The sequence below is a fragment of the Pogonomyrmex barbatus genome, unplaced genomic scaffold, assembly GCF_055798465.1.
Source record: "Pogonomyrmex barbatus isolate J1 unplaced genomic scaffold, ASM5579846v1 scaffold1, whole genome shotgun sequence".
Classification (NCBI taxonomy): Eukaryota; Metazoa; Arthropoda; class Insecta; order Hymenoptera; family Formicidae; genus Pogonomyrmex; species Pogonomyrmex barbatus.
In genome coordinates, this window is record NW_028297098.1 from 5,028,986 (window position 1) to 5,055,484 (window position 26,499).

The 26,499-nt window shown below is 31.3% G+C and overlaps 5 protein-coding genes across 6 annotated transcripts; 3 read left to right on the plus strand and 2 right to left on the minus strand.

Moving 5' to 3' along the window:
- The first annotated feature begins 1,066 nt into the window (after positions 1-1,066).
- blp (mitochondrial import inner membrane translocase subunit Tim16) lies at positions 1,067-2,340 on the plus strand. Its single transcript, XM_011647244.3, has one exon. It carries the CDS (start codon positions 1,822-1,824, stop codon positions 2,245-2,247), a length of 426 nt encoding a protein of 141 aa, XP_011645546.2. The 5' UTR covers positions 1,067-1,821; the 3' UTR covers positions 2,248-2,340.
- A 225-nt stretch (positions 2,341-2,565) lies between these two features.
- Exd2 (Exonuclease 3'-5' domain-containing 2) lies at positions 2,566-6,221 on the minus strand. The gene is made up of 7 exons (XM_011647243.3): positions 5,399-6,221; positions 4,644-4,785; positions 4,235-4,534; positions 4,016-4,140; positions 3,516-3,931; positions 2,948-3,324; positions 2,566-2,872 (listed from the first exon to the last, which is right to left on the minus strand). Exons 1-7 carry the CDS (start codon positions 5,695-5,697, stop codon positions 2,672-2,674), a joined length of 1,860 nt encoding a protein of 619 aa, XP_011645545.1. The 5' UTR covers positions 5,698-6,221; the 3' UTR covers positions 2,566-2,671.
- Positions 6,222-6,976: 755 nt separating this feature from the next.
- Positions 6,977-11,458, plus strand: LOC105432432 (uncharacterized). Of its 2 annotated transcripts, XM_011647242.3 has the most exons (6): positions 6,979-7,341; positions 7,413-7,552; positions 7,998-8,128; positions 8,202-8,941; positions 9,060-9,261; positions 10,707-11,458. In XM_011647242.3, exons 1-6 carry the CDS (start codon positions 7,247-7,249, stop codon positions 10,734-10,736), a joined length of 1,338 nt encoding a protein of 445 aa, XP_011645544.1. In that variant the 5' UTR covers positions 6,979-7,246; the 3' UTR covers positions 10,737-11,458. The 2 variants fall into 2 exon arrangements, with proteins under 2 accessions (XP_011645542.1, XP_011645544.1); XM_011647240.3 differs by lacking the exon at positions 10,707-11,458 and having other exon boundaries at positions 6,977-7,341; positions 9,060-10,093.
- Positions 11,459-18,640: 7,182 nt separating this feature from the next.
- LOC105432525 (uncharacterized) lies at positions 18,641-20,566 on the plus strand. The gene is made up of 2 exons (XM_011647376.2): positions 18,641-19,490; positions 20,206-20,566. The coding sequence occupies exons 1-2, from the start codon at positions 18,641-18,643 to the stop codon at positions 20,484-20,486; spliced, it is 1,131 nt and encodes a 376-aa protein (XP_011645678.2). The 3' UTR covers positions 20,487-20,566.
- A 3,967-nt stretch (positions 20,567-24,533) lies between these two features.
- On the minus strand, positions 24,534-26,499 carry LOC105432431 (venom allergen 3-like). Its single transcript, XM_011647239.2, has 5 exons — positions 26,292-26,499; positions 25,907-26,077; positions 25,454-25,535; positions 25,209-25,353; positions 24,534-24,844 (listed from the first exon to the last, which is right to left on the minus strand). Exons 1-5 carry the CDS (start codon positions 26,418-26,420, stop codon positions 24,670-24,672), a joined length of 702 nt encoding a protein of 233 aa, XP_011645541.2. The 5' UTR covers positions 26,421-26,499; the 3' UTR covers positions 24,534-24,669.

Consider the following 26,499-nt stretch of genomic DNA (forward strand, 5'->3'; position numbering starts at 1 on the left):
ATTTCTAACGGTAAATAAATAGAGAATAGTTAAATATGAAACAAAATTTTGAAATTGGTTGATGCCAGGGGCTCCAGCACATACGTTGCACGGCTCTGTTATAAGTACCATCGAATATCTGTTTCTTGTTGTTGCTGCGCTATATCGTACTTTCTGCACTTGAAGTGAAAATAAGTGCGTAATTGTAATTGCGTCTTAGAGAGAAAAAGAGAGAGGATGAACAAAAAATTTAACTGCAAAGGACAAATTTGTACGATGATGAACATCAGCGAGATATCATGCAACTCGCACTAATGAATAAACTTTCTAATGAGATTGTAGATGTACCAGAAGAGACGGTTTTAAAAAAGGGATGTGAGTCGGATAAAGATATAACAACATTATATCGCGAATTGTATTTGGATTACAGTAATTATATTATGTTAATGGTGGATTGTAATGCAAAAGCTAAAAGTCGTAGAAACATATAATCACAAAATGTTCTATATATGATATATAATTAGTGAAATATACATAGATTAAAATTTTATCAATTTTGAAAAGATATGTTATATTTTTTTGTAAAACAATGATTTAAATTTTGATATTGGATTATATATACATCTAGAATATTTAATTTATGATTTGTGAAAAATTTATTTTACGCATTGCTTTATATTACAATGAATTTTATTTAAATAATAAAAGTTTTAAAACGTTCATAAACAAGTCAAATGTATGATATATCGCTGAAATATTATTTTGTTTGGCAAAGTGGTTTATATGTTTTTCATATACATATATATCTAACTTAGTAAATCAGCACAAAAATTATTTCTAACAAGTTTATATACATACTTCTTAAATTAACGTATTACAAACAATTATTCTAAATAATTAATAAAAAACTAAATGTTTTGTAAATATTTTATTGATTATAACATTATATATTTTAAATAATTTAATAAAACATATATTCCGAAAGAATTAAATGGGAAATAATAACTTATAAGAAGATAACAGAACTTTTATAATTATAGAACTTTTATAATCATACACTATAGAGTTTCTATTTTTGCCAATTATAAATTTAGGTAATAATGCAAATTAAAAATTAAATTAAATTAAAATAATAAGCTAAATTTAAAAATAGATGGACGAAATAAGTGAATAACAAAACTTAGTCTCGTAACTAATTTCACAGAAATTCGTTGGAAATTAAACTTGAAGATAATTAAAAATATTTCGAATAGAATTAGAATTTAAACACATACAAATCTATAATAAAAAAAATAAATAAAATCTTTTCATAAATTCTGTATTAATTTATTTTACATCAAGGGAAATTTGAAATATTCTCATTATTGATATTAAATACTGGGATTAAAAATTTAGGAAAAGAGGATCTAATTAATTAAACTTTAGATATAATCACTTCAAAGAATAATAAAAGATATGCCTCGAAATTGAGAACAGACTAAGTTGTGGAACACTGTTAAGTCGCGGAAGTTGAGCCTATTCCCCACCTCCTTCTCCAACATAACTTCTCATCTCACGTGCGACTTGCGGCTTGCGATGTGTTGCGATGTGTTTCGTAAGCTTTGAAGAGACGCGAGAGAGTTACGAGATCGCCACGCGTAGCGGCTAGGTTAGGTTCCTCATGGTAGCCGAGACGTCGCGTCGCTGATGCGCGGGCAGAGGCACGATACGTGCGAACGAACATAACCTCGGAACGGTGACCGGCGCAACCGGTCAAAGAAACGATAAGGAGATAGTCGTAAACGTCGGCGTGACAACTCGTCCGCGCGCCGAGGTGCCGAACGTGCGCGGTGAGGTTAGGTCATGGCGAAGTATCTGATACAGATCATCGTGATGGGCACGCAGGTCGTCGGCAAGGCGTTCGCACGTGCGCTGCGCCAGGAGATCGCGGCGAGCCAGGAAGCGGCGCGGAGAGCGGGCGGTGGAAAGCAGGGTGCGCAACACGTCGCCGCCAACACTAAGACCGGTCTCACCCTGGATGAGGCCCTTCGCATCCTAAACGTGGAACGCCCTGACCAGACGGAGTTGATCGAGCGAAATTACAAGTATCTCATGGAAGCCAATGACAGGTTGAAGAGCGGCTCGTTTTACCTACAGTCAAAGATTGTCCGTGCTAAAGAACGCATTGATGAGGAACTGAAAAATCAAAAAGGAACAACATCGACACCATCATCGTCGACGTCGCAGCCAGGTTCGACGAGCGATCAGGAAGTTTCCAAACAGTCATGAAATTCACTCCTAGTCTAAATTTACTTAATTCTAAACAACTGTATATAATGTTATAATAAATAGATTCTGGATTAGAATGGTTTTAATACAGTATAGCATGATGTTTCTTTTATCCAACATAGAAATTTGTAAATATATAATGTGGTCTTGGAAATATGTTTAAAATGTATATTTTGAGCATGCCATTCAATACACAATGTCTAAAACTTGTAAGAATAAAATGCTATAGTTTCTACATTGAAAAATTATGATTCGCATCTCATATTATTGCATCATGCCACATGGCAATGTAAAGGTAAATAAAAGTAGAGATATTCATATATATATATATATAGATAGATTATAGGAGATATATTGATTCACATACAACAGTCTTTGAAGTTCTCGCTCTTATACGAGACTTATCAGTTATAATATTCAAATTTTACTGCGTTAATCCAGCTGCCTTCGCATCGTCCGCATCAATTCTATTTTGTGCCTGGCGTATGATCAGTCGCTCTTGATTGTGACGTACAGACCATAAACTTGGCAAGTATTTCGGTTTCATTGTGAAAAGAAAATGTTCTCTCCACATACGTTCCAACTCCACGAGTCCACCTTCTTGCTTTTGAAAATATTGCACTACCTGTCGAACAAAAGTCAAACATATAAGTATAGTACATAAATTCTAGATGTGTCTTAATGATTTTAAAATAAATACCTTCAGGCCATGCGGCTGATATTTGAACTGATTAGACATCGGTTTCTGGATTAGTGCATTTTTCAATTGCTCGTTAAGGATATTAAGTAAATCCGGCGTAACTCTTTGCTGTCCCGTTTGTTCTAGTATATAATTTTCATATTCTTCACGTTGCTGTTGAGGTAACGTATATTTTTCTCTCAATGCCTTAACAGCCGAAAGCAATTTTCGGCGGCCGTGCAAGTAGTTGTCCCGTACATGCGTCATCGGCCCAATTAATGGTGCGTCACACATGTCTGCTAACTTTCTTCTGAGCTGCAGATCATGGTTATTGCTAATTTCGTGACAGGAAGGACATAATAATAAAACATCATGAGATTGATGTGCCTTCATTACCACTAAAAAAAATATACAACATTTTAGATTATAAAGAGAGTTGTGTACAAAATGATATATCTTTTTGTATGAGTGATATATCTTTTATGTATCATATATGCTTATATGTTGCTTATGTATTGACATGTTGTCAAAATTTAAAACTATATTTTTATTATTTTTCATATGATAAAAACATTATAAAGATACATACATGGGAAATATTTTCGATATTCTCGTGGCACGACATTTTTCCTAATAAATTTTTCAGTGCATCCACAGACTACACATTGATTGAGTTTCACTTGTGTATAATATTGTCCAACCTCTCCTAATGCTCGGCCAGATGGCTCGAAATTTAATCTCACTGTATATGGATCTGTCTCCACAAGTTTTCCTAAATTTTTTGTAATATACCATTCCGCTTTTTTGCGATCGCATGTACACAATACATCTCCATCAGGTGCTTGTAAATAACAATTATGATATAAAGGTTTGATTCTTGTAGGTATCGCATTTTTACGATCGTTAATAGTGTTTTTATCTAATACTACTGATTTATTATTCTTCGCATTTAAAACATTATTACTAGTAATACTGTCTACACTTGGTGATCGCTGACCCTTGAACCTTAAACAGATGTTTACTTATATTTATTCTTGCTTTCTCTCATATATAAAAAGATCCTGAACTATGATTTAGAAATTTATATACCTCGTATCGACTGTTTCAGCAGGTACACCATGAATTCGTACATTTATATCACTACTTAATATATTACATAAATAAATTCCTAATCTCTGCCACAATGAATATTTTTCTCTTTCTTTTTGCATTATCTGTAACGAAAATTCGGATATAAAAGATGTAACTTGTAATTATTATAATTCTATATAAATTGTTATATAAAAAAGGCTTCTTTGATTTTCTTACTTTATGATAAATAATAACAGATGCAAGCGCATCACAAGCAGCATAAGCAACTTGTTCGTCGGTTAAGGTACTGGCGTCCCAATCGCCACACCTCACTTCTATTATCTTGTCCATCTCAATATTAAGATACTCTAAACTCATGGCAGCTAAGCTTTTTCGACTTGGTAGATTGAGAGACTCAGCTAAATTTCTTAAATCAAGAGTCCCACTAACTCTACAACCATAATCCTTTACAATCTTCTGTCCATCTTCGTATGAAGAGATTCCCACTTTGAGAATGTGCTTACTAGCTAATAATTCCTGAATATAACAAGTATAATGTTATTAAAACTGAATATTTTATATATATATATATATATATATATATATATAAAATTAAATGATTTATGAATTGTATGCCAAGCATTACCTTGAGTTTAAGCGGAATATATCCAATCTTTCCAATGCGAAACAGAGCAACTACTCCATTGAAAGTAGCCAATTGTAACAGAGAAACAGGTCCTTCCTTGACCCATTCACAATCAAAACCCAGAATGCCATCAGACAGATCGCTATTAAATAAGCAATAAATTAATAATTTTAGCTAATAAAATATAAAACAAATTATATGTATTTCTATATATATAATTCTAATTTCTACTTAAAAAATGTATATAATAAGACAAATTTAAAGAACAATATAGAAATAGAGCAATCATAAATTTATATTATAAAATTAGATTGAAAACTGTTTTGTTCCCTTCTGATTAATAAAAAAAATTATTTTATTGCCAACAGAGAATCCTGTTATAAAATAAATAATAAATTGAAATTGTAATAATTCTTCTTTTATGTAACGATCTTTGATTTTGCCAGCTACTGTAATATTTGTCAGAAATTCAAATCTTTCCCTAAGAATTTCAAGGACATTTCTTCATACATGTTTCTAATATATAATGAAAACCGTCTTTGAATACCAAAACCTGTATTGATATCTGTATTGTACAGCTCTCAGAAAAAAAATGTAAACAATAACTGTGAAAACAGTTCATTATATTGTGAGAAGTTACAAGGAATGTAACGTCCGTTATAATATCTAAGATATATATTCACATCGAAAAATATTGTTCGCGAAATACTTAAAATTAATAATAGTAAAATAAATAATATAATCTTTTTTCTTACCAACGAATACGCTGTACGGCGTAATCGCATTTCTCCGGAGAGTCTGCCAAAATAATCTTGTCTAATATAAGCTTAATCTCCTTGTTATCATTGATATCCTCGTTATTATTATTACTATCGATATCTTTCTCATCGCGCTTGGGCTTAGAATTATTACTATTTTTAGTGCTATCTCGATTCTTGATATTTTTATACAAGTGTTTGACGCTGCGAAGTACGTTATTGCGATACTTCGATGCCAGAAAGACAAGTCCCACGGTCACGCAAACGAGAAACATATTGTTACGTGCGGGAACCATTAATCAAAGAGAAAAACGCTCTTAAGAGACGCGCAAAATTCGATTAAAAAAATTAACGTTATATATACAATTCCTTCTCGTTATACCGTACACATCTATATATATTTATATACACAAGCAATCCGTACAATTCTAATGTGGCAGCCGAAAATCGCTCAGCCGGCGAATGCAGCGATCCGGCAAACTCGGGCACGTCGATCACAGTAATAAACTCTGAAAATCGCGTCTCAAAAGTATGTATTTTATTTATATAAAACTGACGCAACTTGGCGAATCGCGCGCGAAATCATTCGGCTAGATAAATCTACGATTATCTGAAATCGCGCTCGCTCCTGCTCGAAACTACTCCGTATAAAACAATCATCTCGGTGACCAGCTCCGATCTCATCGAAATTCAACGAACGAGGTTCAAGGACCCCGTAGCTCCAGAAACGACCAGCGTACACAGCTACGGACTCACGCACAACTACGCAGAATTATCGCCGGTCGGAGATGTTTATCCGTCCGACCGATTCTGCCATTGTGTCAAATCGCAGTGACATCTCTGTTTCTCTTTCGATTCTAAGGGTCGATTGTGTATTTTCGGGGAGCATCTGAATAGCCCACGTTGCCGATTGGCCAATTTAAAATAAAATTTTTGATTGGTTAATCCATTGGAAAATCTTCGAGTATCGGTCGTTGTAAGTGGTTGTATCCAATTGCAACGTAATCAAACGGGACGCTTGCACCGGAATTGGTGAAAATAACCCTTATAGTTTTTCAAATGTCATATCCGAAAGCAAAGCTCTCATTGGATATCGCTCATCACTCGTCGCTCGTCGCGTTCAGTGTGCGAGAGCCATTGGGCTTACTTCTCTATTTTAAACGACAAGTAGAGTTTTAGGCAAAAGTTTTTTGGGGACTTTGGCCATACTCTGAATCCTCTTTAAGATCTTGTGTCCATGGAGAATTGACCAATCGCATTGGTTAATTGGCCGAATTATTCAAACGCAATTGATCAATTCTCTTTCCATCCGAGATCTCAGACCAATTTCTAACATCATAGACAAAAGACATTATCGATAACAAAGAAAATAGTTCATGCCCATATTAAATTAGAGATTGAAGTTGAGATTGAATTTTGACCAATCCGAACAGAGTTCCCTAAACTTAAAATTGATTTTCTTTTTTGATTGGTTTATTTCAATCTAATCTCAAATTCAAACTCTGAATACTGGTTATGTAACTTTTTCTAGGATAAAAACGTGAAAAATGAAAATTTCTACTATTAAAGATAATGGAAACTATCCTACGGAAAAAGTTACATGATTGATACTCAGCCCTAAATAAAATTTTGAAACATAACCGTTATTTTCTCTGAACTTATCTTCTGGTGTAGCTGCGTTTCCTGATTTTCATCTGGCGGCATCACTGCGTTCAGTGCGGCATGATTGAGCGGGAGTTACTAGTTTCATTTTTAGGTTATGTATAATATTTAGACAGTCTCGGGGTTCTCGGAGGTGATGGTAAAGTGTTTCATCGTTTATTGTCTGTGAATTTTGGTGATAAGATGATAACTTGTGCGGTCAACAACTGCCCGTCTACTCAAAACACGGAGGTAGACGGAAATCCGATCGCGTTTTTCCCTTTTCCGGAAGATAATGTGTAAGTAACTCTTGTGCCATAATATGATAAACGCGTTGGCGATCATTTACCGTTTCTCTATTAAATATTAGGAAAAAGAATCAATGGCTTCGTAACTGCGATTTGCTAACAAGTGACAAGGTGCCCTTGCACATTTGCGAGTTGCATTTTGAGAAGATTTACTTCACCTCATCCAAAGATTTGAAATCAACTGCTGTTCCCACTATATTTGGTAAAGAAGATTAATAAAGCCTAACATTCTATATTGACACGAGTATTATTTAATTCTTTGATGATGTATGTTCATAAAAATTAATCACATCTATAAGTTTATCTACAATTTTACTTGCTATAATGCTAATTATTCTTTTAATTTTCCAAATAATATAAATTATAAATAGTATAAATTAATGACAACAATGTATTGTGATTTGTAGAAATGGTTTATAATTGCTACAAAATTATATCTCTTTGTTCCTTATAGCTAAATTAGGGTATATTTGTATTAAAAAAGATATAGATATACATTTAAAGTATGACGAAATCAAGATAAAGTTTTAATACAGTAATAAAGAACTAATTTTTTATATAGTATAGTAAGAGTATACTATAAGAGTATACTATAGTAAGACCTATGTAGTATAGTTTGTTATGGTATACATTATACCTCTTTATAGAATCTTTGAAAGAATCTAAAGTAAGGAATATACAGACAACACCATTGAAAATACTACCAAAACAGAAGAAATTAGATGAACATTCACATACTCTAGTGACTCCACCTCAAAGTCCATCCATACAAGATAATGTAAGCTTATTTTTTCTTTAGCAAGAATTAAATTATTAATATACATATTTCATATGCTTATGTTATATTGCAGCCTGAGAATTTGTTTAGTGGAAATAAAGCAGAAGCATCAACAGGTCGTGTTATAGCTTTGAATGGTTCTACAATATCGACATCTACACATGATAATCTTCAGGGTACAAAAACATATCGTCTGATAATACAGATTGATAAAATACGAGGTAAACCAGGGCCGAAATGTAAAAAGGTACCTCTAGTTATGCTTCATGATATGAAAGACACAGAGATAAATAAAAGTGAAACAGAAAGAAAACTTCGGACATTACGCATTAAAAAACCCTGTATTAAGGGTAATTGCAAACTGAAAAAGTGTATATATAATTCAAAACTAGCATTTCAATGTGAAATGTGTGACAAATATTATTTTGCAAAGAAAGCAGAAACCAATAACTTTTCTTGCACTAAATGTTACAAAACTTTTCCTAATCCGCAATCATTATATGTTCATATCAGAAAACATTTTATATGTGATATCTGTCAAACCGAATGTAACTCTCAATCGACATATGACAAGCATATAAGACTTCATGTTAGTACTGATCCATCATTTCCATACAAATGTCATCAGTGTCGTAAAGTATTCGATGTGAAAGATAGTGTTAAACAGCATTGTCTGCTCGAGCACTCTAAAATAAATGTGCAAAATACTATTCTTCAAGTTACTTCACCTTCTCTACCTTCATTATTGCCTCAACAAAATGATTTCTTCTGTGCAAACTGCAATATTAGCTTCAAGAGTGATCAAGCTTATAGGTAAGCCATTTCTATTAAATAATTTCTTTATAAAATTTTGTTGTGTTATGCAATTTGTATATTTAGAAAAATAATTATAAATATATAAACTATATTTACATTATTGAAAATATTACAGGAATCATATAAGCACTCATGGAAAGAAAGAAAGCTTTACGTGCAACATTAAAAGCGAGGCTAATAACATAATACCTGTACCGAATCCTTTAACCGGAAGTCAAATAGGCATTCTTCAAGCAGTGAAATTTAGTTGCCGACTGTGCTCTAAAGAATTTGACAATGTTGCAGAAGTTGACTTACATACAAGGACTCATTTAGAGGTATCTGAGGGAGACCTCAAATGTAATATATGTTACAAGTCTTTCAACAACAATGAGGAGTTCACCAAGCATCTAAAACATCATTTGTCACGTGCATATCCCTGTCCGATTTGCTCGAAAGCTTTTATTAATAGAACTACTTTGAACATACACTTAAAAACGCATTCTACATTGTAAATTACAGTAACAGTAAAATTTTATTTTGTAACAAAATTTTATTTTGATATTCTCTATCATGAAAATTTTACGCAAACAGTCTCAAACAATTCTCACATGTGAAATACAAAGTATTATCAACTTGTAATTGACATCGAATTTTCATAGGGATATAAGAAATGTTTCAAAAACTTGATATTTGCTTCTTAATAATTAAATCGAATATATTAATAAAATTGTTTCTTTTTTTTATTTCAAATAAAATTATTGTTTGTACGTATAGACTAGAATTTACATACTGTCTTTTTTGTGACAAATTAATTCTACTAATTAGATAACATCGCCTATTTTAAAATTATAATAGTTACTATATATTGAAAAGTTTTCAGACAATTTTGTTAATATGGATTATATGGATGTGACGAATAAATTCTCCTGATGAATTTTTCTTTATTTCTTTTATTCAATTATTATTTTTTTTTAACTTTTTATCTCATAAAAGAACAAAAAGTACATACTTTTAAGTTTATATAAATAAATATTACATTTTTTATTTCTAATAATTATATTGATATATTTTTAAAAATATTGTGTATCTTTATGAAATAAAATTTATGAATATATAGTGTATTATTCTGTTCAAAATATAAATAAATAAGCAGTATTTTATCATGTCTGTACTTGTGTGTAATATATTTCCAAACATAATTATTGAAAATATCACATGTGAGCAAGAATTTTCGCCATTGTTTCGAAATTTATTTTGCTAGTTTTTCATTTGTTATATATTTATATTTTTTATTATGAAATATCAAGGTTTTTAAAAATTAGTTTAATATTTACATTGCAGACATTTTTAGTAATTTTTTAATCTGATCGTTACCTTTTCGATAGAAAGAAAAGAAAACTTTTTTAATTTTCGAAATAATGAATGACGAGATATCACGTAAATAAAAGATAAAAGAAATATTGTGAGAGAGTAATCCTTCTAGATTTGTGTAATATACATTTTAAAGTGCTATGCTGTTTAAATAGATGAACTCCTAGAAAATTATTTCCGTGAAATTAAAATTCAAATGATTTAAAGAATTGGAATTAAAAAAAAAAGTAATTTTGAATTTATCTTTAATTCTAATAAAGTGTTTCTCCAAATGTTTTTTAACAAAACGCACGAATCCTTTTCTAAAACAGTAGAAAACTATTTGAGCATTGTAAAAGCTATGTCTCCTGAGACTGTTCATATTAGTAACCGTATGTTGCGGATTGAATTATTCGCCTATTTTTCACAGGATATCGATCGCAGTGACAAGTGCGAGTGATAGAGACTTGGAACTGTGAAGAGGGATACAACCGCGGATGAATAAACGAATGGATGAGCGAACGAATGGTGATAATAGTGTCCTTTGAGATGCCGCGATGCTTATGAAACGTGCAGAATGATCCTGATTTTTGAAACGAAAGAACGTCCAGAAGTCACCGGCAGTGCGTAAGGGGCACCTGGGAGAAGAGAAACCGCCCCCCGGTGTCTGGAATCTAAAAGGTGCCGACAACGGCAACCCGCTGCGGAACAATCGTGCCGATGTTCATGGGTCGCCCACTGTCAACTGGGACCACTTCAAACGTAGCCGGCTTCAATGTGTTTATTTGGCTAACGTCAAATTTACTCGTGAAAAGAGGGAGCCCGAGTCGATACGCCGCTAGCACACACGGCGATACCTTGCTGTTCTGTTTCCGCATCGTCCGAGAAGACAGAGATTTGATCGTTTTGTATCGCGGAGGATTTGCCTCGCAGTCACGGGGCGTGGCTCGTGTAACCCTGTTGTGAGCTCTTGACTTTCGTTCGTCAAGTTTAAGTCGAGCATGGACGTAATAATCAGATTGTTGCTCCTTGCGACGGTAAGAAGAAGATTTCGTGAAACGAATGTGCGTTTTCTTTTCGTGGAGATTTGTAGATATAATCTATGAATTGGATACATATTGATAACTGTTTCCATTTATTATATTGTAAATATACATGTATAATAAAACATATATCAATTTATTTTTAATTACAATAATTAAACCTATGTTTAAACATATTAATTTGAATTTATATTAATTAGCGAATATAAAATGTCACATTAAAGAGAATCACTTGCATATTAAAATGATTTTATTATTTTAATATCGTGAAATATAATTGTTAATATAATATTTTAAAAAGAAAAAAATTGTAAGATATTTTAAGAAGATGCATGATTAAAAATAAATTAGTTATTACAAGGTTTGGTAGTTATTACAAGATTTGTTATAACTATATATATATATATATATACACTTATAATATTAATATACATGTAATATTAATATTTTATTTGTTATTACTAACACTAATAAACATTTATTGAAAATGAAAATCAAATTTAAAATAAACAGAAATTTGTCTATGTAATATTAATATTATTAATTTATTATAATCATTAAAAATTACATATATTTTAAAAATAGTCTCTACGTTTTTTATGATAATGTTTATAATTATTGAACTATAAACTATAGTGTTTAATTGAAATATGTAATAAAAAAATTTAATAACTAAAAGTCTGTTTAATGTACAGAATTAATCAGTTGAATTCTTGTCTTTTTTTTTATTAATTTGGATTTTATCATTTTTTTATATCAAATTTGAAATCAGATCTTTATATCATAAAATGCGTTATGGTGTTTAGTAACACTTTTGTTACGTTTAGAATAACGACCATGAATGCCAGACATTCTTAAAAAAGTTTGGCTTTTTAATTCGCTATGGTCCCTTTCGTCTAAGTGTCAATGTGAGCATACACGCAGGATTTGAAACCAGAGGATTAAAAGCGACATAGGGATGTTGCGTGACAAATCACGTAATTCGTCATGGACAGTTTGTGAAAGTAGGCCTGAAAAAGTAGATTGAAGACATCTCTCAATTCATTTCGATTTAATATCTAATATAGTTTCGCAGATATTATACGATTCATACCAGAAATTGATTAGAAAAGATATAAATAAAAAATTAATATCTCCCGATTCACACTATACAAAATAACTATTGTGATTATTTATTGTTGATTATTTATAAAATCGTATTAGTATTGTCATTTTGTTAATGATATTACTATCTAAACTAAAAATTAGATATTATATTTTTATGATTTTTTTTTTCTTTATCAAACGAAAGACACGTGTTCTTAGATCATGGTGGAGTACAGTAGGGAAACAGGTGATACCTCTTGGTAGAACATAAAGGAAAATCCTGAAAAGAGCGATGCCTGTAAATTTCGCGCGGCATTTTTCTGCCTTTTATTGAAAGGGTTGTTCGACTACAAAACTGGCAAATGTGCCACGCGTCAAAGTGACCGACGAACGTATTCTCGATTCAACATGGACATGAACGTTTACGGGAAACGTTCGTTCCTGACAGCGCAACGAAGACAGCTGTGATGGATAAATATGTGCATCATCATTGTAGAAGTAAAAATGAACAGATCGAAAATAAAAAGATAAATCCAAATATATTTTTTGCTTTTATAGATCTTAAAAATTTAATATTTAATGTTGACAGTAATACAAATTAAACTTTAAATACATTAACTACTTATCAAATGTTACTCGAATATTGCCGAGATAAAATAATGTAACATATAATAATTAATATGATTATATTATTCAATATAATAAGAAATTATAATTTTCACAATAATATCACAATAATATTTAACTTTTGAAGGAGATTAAAAAGGTAATATTTAAAATAAAATAGATCGCGCAAATATACATTGCCAATATGTTATGCACTTATCTACGATTTCTTTTATTTCTAAATATTGCATTTGTTTTTTATTTGTTCCTTAGATCAAAATTAATAAATGTTTTATTTAAATAAAATATATATATATATATATATATATATATATATATATATATATATATTATGATGAGAATACAAGAGTTCTCCAAATAAATGCGAAAGAAGAGACATTATATAATTTCATATCAACGCTTGTGAACGCATATGCTTTATAGAACATAAACCCGTGAAGATCACTTACGACTGCTCATCCTGAAGGAAAAGACTGAGGTTGGTCGGAGAAAGAGAGGAAGAGCATATTCGAAAGGACAGACAGAGGCAGAAAGAAAGTGCGAGAGAAAGAGTCTCTCTTTTGGTATCGGGCACGGGCCATCTGGCAGAACGATCTTTTATTATAGTATCTATTCCTCCTGTAGCTCTTCGAACGGTGGAAGATTCACTCGCGCGGAAGTTGTATCTTTGATTAATGGACGGTGAGATAAACCGCATCGATTTTTTGATCGATATCGATGACGAAAATATCGGCATGGAGGTGGCACGATTATTTTTGCCTTAGCAAATAATACAAAATTATTTTCTGTCTTCTTTTTTTTATATTTCTTTATATTCTTGTGATTATCTTTATTTTTTCCGTGTTTCAAGGATCTACAAATAACAGACTTTCAAAATATAATATTTAAGAGAGACATCTGAAAAGTAAATCTCTCTTCATTTCATGCAAAAGAAATTATAAAATATATATTGATTTTATAAGCAAACAGACGGCAAAAATATTATTAGCAGTTGTACAGGGACTCAGTTTTCACAATTTTATTAATAATATTCCGCCAAAGGAATATTTACTTGTTTTTTTTATTTTATTCAAATTGTAAGACGTATGTCTTTTCTAAAATAAGACTTTGAATTTTCTAAAAGTTATTTATAATATTCTACCAGAAGATTTCTTTGATAATTTTTTCAAGATAGATCAGAAATAAATCATAAAGATGTAATATATCATTACAGTTTAGATAATAATGATACACATGATGTATCTTTTTTATAAATTGCGATAGAGAAGAAAAATAATTATGATAGTTGTATTTTTTATCTGGAAAATAATTATCGACTCTTGAAATTAGAATAAATTTAATGGCAAAGAAGATATTCACATTTTTTTCATCTATAAAATTTATTCTATAAGATTTTCTTCTGTGTGAGATTTGTTTTCTGGCAAAAAGTAACATTTCTAAGAGAGTGGTGTCACGTCACGTCACGTCACGCGCAATTGTCTGGTGGCTGCTAGATGGTCGGATGACTGGATGACTTTCTGGGAGTAACGCACCCCATACTTCTCCGGGGGGGAATATTCACGGGAGAGCCCAGGGTGAGCCCTATAATAACCCTCGACCAGGTCCCACCCTCTTGGCAAACAGAAAGGCCTTGAAAGTGTGCACGACCGCAAGAGTCGCCGCCCCTCGCATGGCGGGGCGAAATTTGATTATGCCCCTTCCACGTGGATGAGCCCGACGAGATTCATCGGCGGGTACCCGCCAATGATTTATGCCACTTTTTTCTTCTTACCGCAGCGACAAGTTGTCTTTGTTATCGTTGATCGCCGTGCATGTGTACCCATGTGCATTTCCACCGTTTTTACTATATCATATTATATCATACTAAAGGTAAAATTCGGTATTTCTCTGTCTCCTTTTTTTAAATATTTTACATAGATTTTTCTCCTGATTGCCTTGAATATTACCGTGCATATATACATTCGCGGTATTTTACAAAAAACATATTTTGTAAAATTGTAAAATTGTTAAAATTTAATAATTAAAACTAAATCTAATTTGTTAAATATACCATTATATAATTTTTGTTATTAATATAAATTATAATTGTGCGAGAAAGTTATAACATTTCTGAAAAATTCTGCTTTTCGTATGTTAATAATTAATAATTCTTCAAGTAAACTTTTCTTCTTTAACTGATATATAAATGTTTAAATATTTATAATTTTTTTAATAAACACATTTTTAACAAATTTTATATTTAAGAAATGCAAATATGTAATATTACTTAACGCTTCAACTAAATTGCAAATAAATTATAATAAATATAAATATTAATAAAATTAATAAAACATTAAATATATTAATGTACTTTATGTTTCGTATTCAAAGATTGGAAATATGAAGTGTACAGAACAATCGAATATTAAGTGCACTAAGGGCCGTCGGACGGTTGCAATGCTTCATATTTTTGTGACGCGAGTTTTTACAATAACGATTACAATAAACCTTTTTAAACCGCAGCAATCTGCGAAAAAAATGTGCTCCCAATAAATTCAGTAAAATTGGGTGAAATGTACGATATTTGTAGACGTCTGATCCATCATCGGTCATTGACGGATATACAATGGAACTTCAGGAAGCGATAGTATGAAACGAAAGCGATGCACCCACGATCGCTCATGTTTTTTTTTGGTCGAAATCAATTCCTGACAATTGTAGCACATAGGGCAAAACTATCATGCAAAGGTGCTCGTTTGATAGATCTTTTAATACACCATTTCATAACACGACATTCAAACATGTTCATCAGCCATAGCTCCGTTTTAGATTTTTTATAAAATCATTAACATCAACATATGCTGCAAAATGTTAAAAAATTAATATCAAATTTTGGAATAAAAATTAATTTTGTAAGAGTAAAGTTGCTTATAAATTTAAATAATAAATTAACTTAGATAATCTAAATTAATTTAGACACTTTTATTTATATTATTTAATAAATTAATTAATAAAAAATATCTAACAATTAAACATAAAAAAGACCAAAATTTATTTATCTTGAATGACAAAATTATTGATTTAACGTCAATTGATAACGCCAATCTGAAATTATTATAACTTCTATACAAATTGCAAATATTTTATAGATTTTAGAAATGGTATCACATAATAAGAAATAAAAAAGATTCATGTCTTGGTCCATGTCGACCGATAGAAATTTGTGATGGACAAATTGTTGAGTCAACAACCACCTTCGTCCTTTTTATTATCGAAGACGCAACTTGACACTCGACACACGATAGAGGTAACTGACTGTTATGAAATCTGTCACTTTAAATAAGACGAATCGAGAACGATCAGTAAAAAGGAAACTAAGGTAACTTCTTAGATACAGATCAATTCATCATCAAGTTGACATCTATTCAAATAGAGCATAATGAAAATACGCAAATGAAAAAAATAAAAAAGAATTTTTTTAAACTATCTAAATTTTTAAGTTTTAAAAATTATCATTAGATGAAAGTCTGGTAGCAATTTATCAAATTAAATTAAATATATATATATATGAATTTTGAAAATATAATGAGAAGAAAATTTATTTATTTTTAAAACCTATATTATTTGCATGCTTATGCATTTTTATAAATATTTTAAATTGCTATTAAAATTTATTAGTTAAAATTGTGTAATATACAAAATTACAAACTTTATATAATTGTACGCAATTCAGGCAACAAAATCTTTAATAAAACAAACAGCAGCGATGATGTCGAATGCAACGAGGGGCAGAGCTTGGTATCATTCGGTTTCATAGAAACATCGTTTTGACAGAAGAGTGTCGTCACAATTGGTCGAAGCGAAACAGTTGAGGAGGGTGGCGTAGGTCCGCAGGAGTGGCTATCTGTTATTGGGGTGGTAAGGCCGAATTTCTCGTTTTCTTTGTCTCCCTGAATGTTACAATAAATCAATGTTTTTGCGAAGTATCATCCTTAGAAACCTTTGTTATATGATCTACATATATCTTCTAATAAGCAAAATGTTAGCAATATAATAACAAATTGTTAAGAGACATTTTCTTCTTTGACGTATTCTTTTCTGTCTCTTCTTGTCATTATATTCTATGAAAGATGTGTTACATTCTATATAATCTTATATTTCTGTGATATCTTATCAATAAAATTTGCAGTAGACATTTACAAAATCTGTTTCTAGTTTCTGAGCAATCATCAATGATCTGGTTATCTGATACAATTCTTATTATGCATAAAATGATCTATTTATTAATTTTTGAAAACAGCTTTTATAAAGAAGCTTTTATTCTTTCAATTTACATAAATCAATCCACATTAAGCTATACTATATATAGAAAAATAAAATTGTAGATAAACGAGTTGCAATAAAATTTATTTATTATTTCATTACCTATTTATTAGATTATTTTGTGTTGACTTTTTAAAACTGTTAAAATATTTAAATATTTCTTTTAAGTTAAGATTTATTTAATTACACAAAATAAATAAAAATAAACATAAAAAGCTGATTTTATGTAATATGTCATTTTATATATATATACTGATTTTATATATCATTTATATGATTTTATATTATATAATTGCATGATATACAAGGCATCATATAAAAAAGAGAGAAAAGCGAAAATTTTAGTATTTAAATATATTTCAAAAATTATTGAAATCCGACGAAAGAATTATAAGAAACAAATGATTAGTGCTCCTATATCTGTAACATTTTAAACATAAAGTTTAAAATTACTGTAGTTATCTCTTAATAAAAATAATTATCTATTAAAAAATTATTTATTAAATATCATTTATGTTAATGAAATAAATAATAATACATTGTTTAAAAAGATGTTTATGACAGTTGAGTTAACAAACATCGACTAAATAAGAAACGTTTCATCTTGAGCAAGATCTCCCACGCTTGTGCGAGGATTGTTGGGAATTGTCAACCCTTCTGCGAACCAATAACAATCGGCGTCAATGTGAAATTTCCTGTCACGGGCGTGCCTCATTGGAATAGTTTGAGGAAAGCGACATGCTCGAGCGAACGGGGTGGGTCCTCGATAGGCCTTGCAACCCTTCGATATCGTTCGTATCGGTTCTGCATTGGCGTTCCCTATCCTTTCAACGGCGGTGACTTTCGACGCTGATCGTATTTCTCCCTTCCTCCCTCCTTCTGCCTGGCACTCGTGCTCCCTCGTGACAAAAGGGGCGAGAGCCCCGTGGCCGCAGCGACCGATTAATTCACTACAAAGGGGCTGCGTATCTCACATCGAGCCCTCGACAGGCCCCTCTAAAACCCACCTACGGCCCTACTGCCAACGGCGTCCACGCTTTCATCCTTCTGCAACCGATGCTTTACGAAGGACGATCCCTCCTCCGCTACTCCATCCCTAAAGTGGATTGGCTCGACCCCCAAAAGGCCGTCAGCAGGGGGAAATATTTCTATATAACATCGAAGTAAGCTTAGATTTGTATTCAGTTATCCTGAACGGTTCTCGTTGATCTCGGATGCGTTGGCTGTTTTATCCGTAATCGAGACGGTGAAGTCTCACATGACGGATACAGTAAAGTGCTCATTATTAATATTAATCCTTCCGAAGATGTCCAAATCCAAGACCGCGGGTTTATTTCGTCCTTGGGACAGTTTGGAAACGGCAAACGAAGCTTCCGAAATCATCACCGATATCAACACACTCCGCGACATGTCATGCAGCAGGCAGGAGGACGATGAACGGATTGTTTCTTCGACGACATCGACCGCCGAAGCGCCTGAAGTATGTGACGATCATCTCTTGAATCGAAGAACGGTAGCTTCAACGTCGTTAAGCGATTTTCGTCACGCACGAATACGGGGAAGCGTGTCTTCCGATGACATAGCGAGCAGAACTATTCCATCCCTCGAAGATGAGAACACCTTCGCCGGCAACGTGCAGAATGTAAAGAAAAACTCACGTGTTCCTCGTTCGCAGCAACCAGTGGATTCGATGGTTCCCGTGTCGTGTGCGACCTCCACTCGAGATTCGGACGAATTTAACGATTCTAGTGACGTCATTTCGCCGGATTGTCTCTCGACGCTTAGAGAATTTCGATCGTCGGAGGGTTTCGTATCGATTAACGACGGTGTTTATCCGATCACAAATTCAGACGTTGCGGGACCACCATGGACTATAAGCTCGATGATCGAATCGCGTTACGTTTCTGATGTTCCTAGGATACATTCTGGTATCTATCCTGCGATACATCCCGGATTTCAAGCTGGGATCTATCCTGGTATTCTTCCTCTAAATTTTTATAATCATTCCATGGAAGAAGCGGTACAGATGGTGCATCGGCAAGATGCCGTTGCCAAAGAGATAAAGAAGATGCGCCCGAAAAAGCACAACTGTCCGCATTGCAGTATGGCGTTCAGTAACGGCGGTCAGCTTACCGGACACATTCGCATACACACAGGTTAGTTAAAAATTAATGTTAATTGTTAATTATTTTTTTTATCTTATATTTCTTCATAATGTTTAATTCTTTAAATCAATTCTTATACTTAAATATATAAAGAATAAAGATTGGTATTCATTGATAACGAGACAAAAGCCCTTTAAAGTTTTTAATATAATTTATATATTTATGTGATGTTTTTATATAATATAAACAAAAATCCACGCGTAGAGAAATTTTTTAGAAATTTTTAAACATTTTTAAATAATTGTTTATGCAATAGTATCTTGACAGAATCTTTAAAGGTGATTTAACGAATTATTCTTTTAATTTTATTTTATAAAATTGTATTAAAGGGTTTTTTTAATTTAAAGAATATTTTTGGACAGACATAAAAAGATTCTTCTGAAGGTTTATTACCGCAAGATTTTAATATATATTTTTTATTCAATATATTGCATGTTTAAAAAATATTTTATAACTACCTTCAGTAAGATTTATAATTTGCAAAAAGGATTTTCACTCGTATAAATCTAGGTTTTGGGATCAAGTACTTCAGTTATTATTTCGCGTAACAAATTTGTATGTAAATATTCATGGTTGTTTTCTAATTGATTTCGATTTGAAAGGATTATTCTTAAATGAAAATATCATTTTCACGAATAATCACAGGACAAATAAATAAATAATCGTTTGAACAAGAATCCAACACGCAGGATTTTCGTTTCTACAGGCGAGAGACCATTCAAGTGCGATGTTGAATCTTGTGGAAAACGGTTCACCAGAAACGAAGAACTAACGCGGCACAAGCGAATCCACACTGGCGTTCGACCTTACTCGTGTGTCTTTTGCAAAAAACGATTCGGACGGAAGGATCATCTTAAGAAACATATGAGGACTCATGAGGCACGTGATTCATATCGCGTTTCGACAGCAGCATTGGGCGTGATCGCTTCTCTGAGTTATCCATTTCAGCACACTACCGAACTTGGACCATATCTCTATCAGATCTGACATTGGATCATCATTGATAGAAAAAAATCAAATACGCTCGATCACTTTGACAAAGACCCAACTTTCGTAATGTCAATTGTAAACATTACAATAATTTTTGGTAGCTGTAGTATAGGATATCTGATATGTCTGATTAGTATATATATCATTATATACTATATTTGCTATAAAATGTCAACCATATATTTTGTATGATACAATGCCTCAATTGCCTTGGGAATTTTAAATCACATCTAAATATTTTTGATACAATTATTTATACGATTTAAATAAGATTCGCATTAATCATAAAATTATTATCAAAAACAGCGCCGACGGATCGCCTAATATATTCTAATCATAATTAAAAATTAAAAATTAAAAGGAAAACTGAATGATAATATGTATATATACAATATATTTATGTATGTATATAATATATATAAATATATAATATATACATTACATATACATGTAAATTGAAATAAATACTATTTGAAGTTCTCGTTATATATTTGAAATAAGTTAGATGTAATATACATATATTTTAGTAATGTAATGTATTAAGTGTAAATATATATATACAAATATATGTAAAATTGTGATGTATTAGATGTAAATATTCATAGAATGTTTACGTCTAATAATTTCACAAAATGTATTCGAAAATAAGTATATATATTTTGTATTATACGTATTTATTACATTTATATTTGTTATATATTTGATGAATTTATTGTTTTAATTAGAAAAAATAAATATTTATAAATTAATAATATTTAAACGAGAGCTTATTTCATATTTTTTATCTTAATGACAAATTTTCTTAAATTTTTAAAAAATGCAATTTTAATTATAACATTTTAGGATTATTGCAATGCTTATCATCATAATATTTTATCGTGAATAATGAAATGTATTGATTTTTTTATTAAAGAATTAATACTTTGTCATTGCAGCGAACAAATATTTGTAGCACACAAGTTATATTAATGAGTTTAAACTTTTATTATACTCTTAATATATTTTTATAATTGAAATAGATGGTCGAAATATTAATAATTTAAAACATCACTACATCTATTTTTTTAAATATTATTATTGTGTAATTTAAATATTAACAGCAAAGTATTTCTCTGAAAAATTTATACATCAGTCCTCACGCAAGTATAAGCGCATGTTATAAATTAATTATTTAAATTAGATAGCAATATTCGTCTATCAACATTGCTATCGGAACCACCACCATTTTCCCGACGATTAAATTCAAGATGGCGTCACCAGCCGTGCTGACTGCAACCCCTCGTGTAATAGAATCCCCTTGCTCGTTTACGCGATGCGCTATAGGGGGAAGGACAGTGGGTTGCGCCCTTTCACCCTCAGAAACGCACACGCGTCTCTGTATCTATGCTCTTTTTCCGCCTTTTTTTTCATTACAATACGTTTTTATGGGATGTTTCGTGGTTACGTATGAATCTGATTCCAAGGGAAGTCTAAAAAGAGTTAAAAAAATTGAGTGTGATTAATTTTCTTCAGAAATCTTTTAAAATTTGATTTGAATTTGTATTAATTCTTTTTATTACAATTAAAATTTTGCAATTGCTTTATAATAATTGTTTAAATGATTGTTTTATGAATATATATCCCGTGAAATTAATAACATGAAATATATACGTCTTATATTACAGTATAACGAGAGAAAGAATTAATGGTAGAACATTCTGAAACTTATTTGTTGAAATTATTTGTTGAAATGACGTTTACGTTTTCAGATTAAAACATAACTTATATAAAACGTATTTTCTCAATTTACAAATGTTTAATAATAGATATCTTTACTAATTTTAATTAAATACGTTTGTTGTATAATTCGAAAAACTAAAAGATTTTTATCGATGTATATCTTCTTTTAATCGCTTTAGATCGAGGAATTATAAATGTTTTAATAATTTTTTTTTTTCTAAAGATCCAATTGAATACAAATCGATAATTGATACAAACTTTGGAATTAAGACGGAGTTACGAGCGGCACGCAAATATTAACTTCTATCCGCGATGTGACACGAATACGATCGCAACTGACAGGACTGGATAATCCTCTGCTGCGGTAACTTAGCTTTAAGTGTGCCAGATTCTCACACGGGGAGTTTCAGTAGCAATTCGGGTAGCGGAATCCCCGCTGGGTTTCCGTCGGGCTCGTTGACACCCTCCTACCGTTCTACAGATATATGACTGAACTCTCTAAAGTTCTTTCTCTAGAGGACGATCCTTTCTTCCCATTCTCTGTCCCCGTTTATGCACTACACTAAATTCCGGCGTCATTTTCTAAGGGTGCAAAACTTCTCTCTCTCTCTTTTTTTTTTTTTATTCTAAAAGTTCCTCTTTTTCTCTTAATAGCCAGCCAAGTTCTATCCTTTTTAGACACACATTCTCTCATTAGATACTGTTTTAGAATTTTTAATTCAACAAGAAGAAGCTCCAACTTTGATATTAAACTCTTCTTTATAATTAGAAAGTCTTTTATTCTCTTTCTTGTTCTTTCTTTTATTGGTCCTTAGCAGGTAGCTTGCCATCGACCTGACCTATTCTAGATCTTATAATCCTTATGAGCAGGGTTTTCTTGGATTAAACGATCCGACTTGAATGCCGGATTATAGCCCTGGAAAAACCTGCCCTAATCTCAGATTACAGCGATAATCTGTCATTATTATAAGTCGATTATAGACGCCAAATATTTATGATATCTGTCTTTTGTACTTGTTGGCAAAATAAACAGATTACTCCACTTCAAGTCTCCATTTTTTCAGGTAAAACAAAAATAAAAAACATTACTATTCGAATTCACTCAAATGGCAGTAATTTTTTTGTAATTTTGTATTATTTAACAATTTGATTTTCGTTACCGAAATTAAAACTGACATGTGGCTCAAGGCGATCAGTTGCAGCATACATCAAATGATCTATTTCTATTTCTATCTTTTTTTTTTTTTTCATCTGTTTTTCATCTGTTGATTGAACTGGCTACATATTAGCAACACTTTTATACACATACATTATATCATACAGCGGGACCAGATTCGGCAGTTATTTTTTGCGTCATTTGAATTCCCAATATGTTTACAGCCGATCTCCCGCCTAATAGCTACCGCTCCGAGGAAATCGCTGTCAGCGAATACAAATTCATCCGCTTTCGCTACCGCCGTTTATTCTTCTCGCCTGCTACGAAAAGTCCAAACATTACCTGCACGTTGCGCCGACCGTGTCGCAGATCGCATCCCTCGTGCAACGATGCACACCGCGGGTGGGCCTGTATGTCGGAATGTTTGCCCGCGTCATTGTTGCGCGTCCGACACTCGATACGTTCCTCCCGGAATCCGGTTTTAAAAAGCATTTAGAGCCCCTAATGGCCGGTCACCTTCCCTCCTTTACGTTTTACGCGAGATATCGCTTCTTTTTCGGGGATCTCGTCGATTCCTATGTGCATGTGTGCGCGCACGATTGAGTGTGTGTTCCGGCGCTCTCACCGGGAAGCTACGGGCACACCCGGGGCGCCGCTGACTTTCTGATATATGGATCGCTTGTATCCATTCGCAATTCACCGTTCAAAGACGATGAATACGCGCTGACGTTTCTCGTTACGCGCACCTGAAAACTTCGGATCGCTCGGGATCCGAAGGATCACTACGGCAGGCCAAATTGTCCGCGGGGATGAGTAGTTTGTAAACGGAAGAAGTAATGCGAGTAATATAATCCGTTAATCGAGAGAGCTGGCGAATTAGGATATGGATCACGTCAATCTTTGTTTTCAATCTTCATTTTTAAAACAATGTTGTTAGTTATAAAACCGCAAGATTTATGAATAATTTTATAATTAATTTTTGTAATAGTACATTTGGATTATGTTTCCTGTTATTTTTTTATCTTGTTATAATTATTAATGCTATATTTATTAATACTATGTTTATTAATTATAAAAAAAATTTTTATATATATTTTATAATAATATAGATAGTTTATAGATGAATAAAGAGAAAAATATAGGGAAAAATATTAAGACGATTCCCTTCGTTAATATTATTATGAAAATTATAATTATGAATCAGTATTGATAAAATATATTGCTTATATTTATTTTCTTACTTTTATCTTCTTTCGTGTTGCTGATTTTTTTAAATTGTCTATAATATATTTGCGTTAGTTATATTTATTTCTTAATTTCATATATTTTTTCACCGATATAATTTCCACTTGGACCATAATTGCAAACTAGATAAAGTATCTTCCAATCATTTGGTTTTTTATATGATATTCGTCCGCAACCGATTAATCTTGTTTTAGCCCAGACAAGTTGAGTATAATGGCCTGTATTTACATCGAATCTATAAATTCATATTTAGATTCATTAAAAAATATATTATGAAATATAGATTTACGATAAACATACTCAGTTATTTTAAATTATATTATATTTAAAATATTAGAAATTACATAATATTATATATTAAGTATAATATTATATATTATGCATAATATTATATATTATGTAATAAAGTATTTATGTTACAATTATGTAATAAAATATTTATGCGATGATATATCCTTATATTTAAAGCTTTTGAAACCATTTAAAAAGAGAAATTAATATTATAACATATATGTTTACTATAATTATAAATGTAAAAATTTATATTTATTATAAAATTTATATATGAATAGAATTTTTACAGTATTTCAAATACTTACTTATAGTTGGAAATCTGATTTCTATCAAACATTTTGACTTCATTGTACCACATTTGGATCATATTATTCAAACGAGTTTCATCAGACTCGGTGCCTGAAGAACTCATAGATGACATAGCTATATTCTGACCGACTGAAAATCTGTCTACAACAATTATACATTATTTATTAATAAATTGCGTTGCATATACAATTCATTGTAAACGTAATTCATTATAAATGTAATTGTATAAAGAATTACTTACCTACATCTCTACACTCATCATGGCTGAAATTGCACTGATCAGCCCATCTTTGTGCAATTTTCTCTAGTTCATCATCCCATTTCTAAAAAAATATATTTGCATATGTGTATAAATATATGTAAATATATGTGTCCAACATCAGAGATTATATCCAGGACCAAATTTTAGAACAATACTTTATTTGTAATTTTATTTATGTTATTTTATCTGTGTTATATCTATTTTTGTATTTATAATTTAAGCGTGTACTTTTTTTTAAACATTTATATATGTATATTCTTTCTGTGTTACACAACATTGTTTGTTATAAATATAAAATATTAAAAATAGAAAGAAAAAATTTAAAGAGAGATTTTATTGTTTTAAATAAGAATATAAATATTTATTTAATTATGCTCTCTTTATTTTAAATGTTTTAACTTGCTGTTAATAATATATTATACATCATCTTACCAAATCTGGCATGTTTTTTGCTGCAGGTTGCGGGCCGGGTCTTCCACTGTTTTCTTGACCTGATGCAACTTTTCGTCTCAATTCATTATGTTTTTTTACTATAATTTTCTTCTGAGCGTCATTAAAACCTCGATTACTCCATTCCGTGCATTGTGCCGCTGGTTCTGTTGACTATAATGTAACATTACAGAATTAGCAATATGTAAATTAAATTATTCATAAATAATTTTTTATTTCGATAATATCTTTTAAAAAATAACGTTTTTAGATAAAATAAAATTTATTTTTATACATTTTAGATTTTTATTAAATTAAAGAAAAGAAAGAAAAAAATTTGTATAATTTAAAAATATACATCTTATAGTGGACAAATAATTCTACTTACAGTATACTTGCATAATGTATGACTTGCTTTATTCGCACATGACTGCACATTGCAGTAATCTGTTGCAAACATACCAATAAATTTTCCCATTATTATAGCAAAACACAATAAAGTAGAAATTCCTTCCATTCTTTTAATTTAATGTTTTCTATTCCTTGAATGGGTCTGTTGAGACAACTTGTAGCTAAAGTTTAAAAAATTCAACTTT

Excerpts from the sequence above, each read along its gene's own strand:
- LOC105432431 (XM_011647239.2), bottom strand. The coding sequence starts at position 26,420 with ATGGAAGGAATTTCTACTTTATTGTGTTTTGCTATAATAATGGGAAAA. Across the intron at positions 26,078-26,291 it reads ATACATTATGCAAGTATACT|TCAACAGAACCAGCGGCACA; the intron begins GTAAGTAGAATT and ends GTTACATTATAG. Across the intron at positions 25,536-25,906 it reads CAAAAAACATGCCAGATTTG|AAATGGGATGATGAACTAGA; the intron begins GTAAGATGATGT and ends ATATTTTTTTAG.
- blp (XM_011647244.3), top strand. The coding sequence starts at position 1,822 with ATGGCGAAGTATCTGATACAGATCATCGTGATGGGCACGCAGGTCGTC.
- LOC105432525 (XM_011647376.2), top strand. The coding sequence starts at position 18,641 with ATGTCCAAATCCAAGACCGCGGGTTTATTTCGTCCTTGGGACAGTTTG. Across the intron at positions 19,491-20,205 it reads ACACATTCGCATACACACAG|GCGAGAGACCATTCAAGTGC; the intron begins GTTAGTTAAAAA and ends TCGTTTCTACAG.
- LOC105432432 (XM_011647240.3), top strand. The coding sequence starts at position 7,247 with ATGATAACTTGTGCGGTCAACAACTGCCCGTCTACTCAAAACACGGAG. Across the intron at positions 7,342-7,412 it reads CCTTTTCCGGAAGATAATGT|GAAAAAGAATCAATGGCTTC; the intron begins GTAAGTAACTCT and ends ATTAAATATTAG. Across the intron at positions 7,553-7,997 it reads TGCTGTTCCCACTATATTTG|AATCTTTGAAAGAATCTAAA; the intron begins GTAAAGAAGATT and ends ACCTCTTTATAG.
- Exd2 (XM_011647243.3), bottom strand. The coding sequence starts at position 5,697 with ATGGTTCCCGCACGTAACAATATGTTTCTCGTTTGCGTGACCGTGGGA. Across the intron at positions 4,786-5,398 it reads GCCGTACAGCGTATTCGTTG|CGATCTGTCTGATGGCATTC; the intron begins GTAAGAAAAAAG and ends CTTATTTAATAG. Across the intron at positions 3,932-4,015 it reads GCTGAAACAGTCGATACGAG|GTTCAAGGGTCAGCGATCAC; the intron begins GTATATAAATTT and ends CATCTGTTTAAG.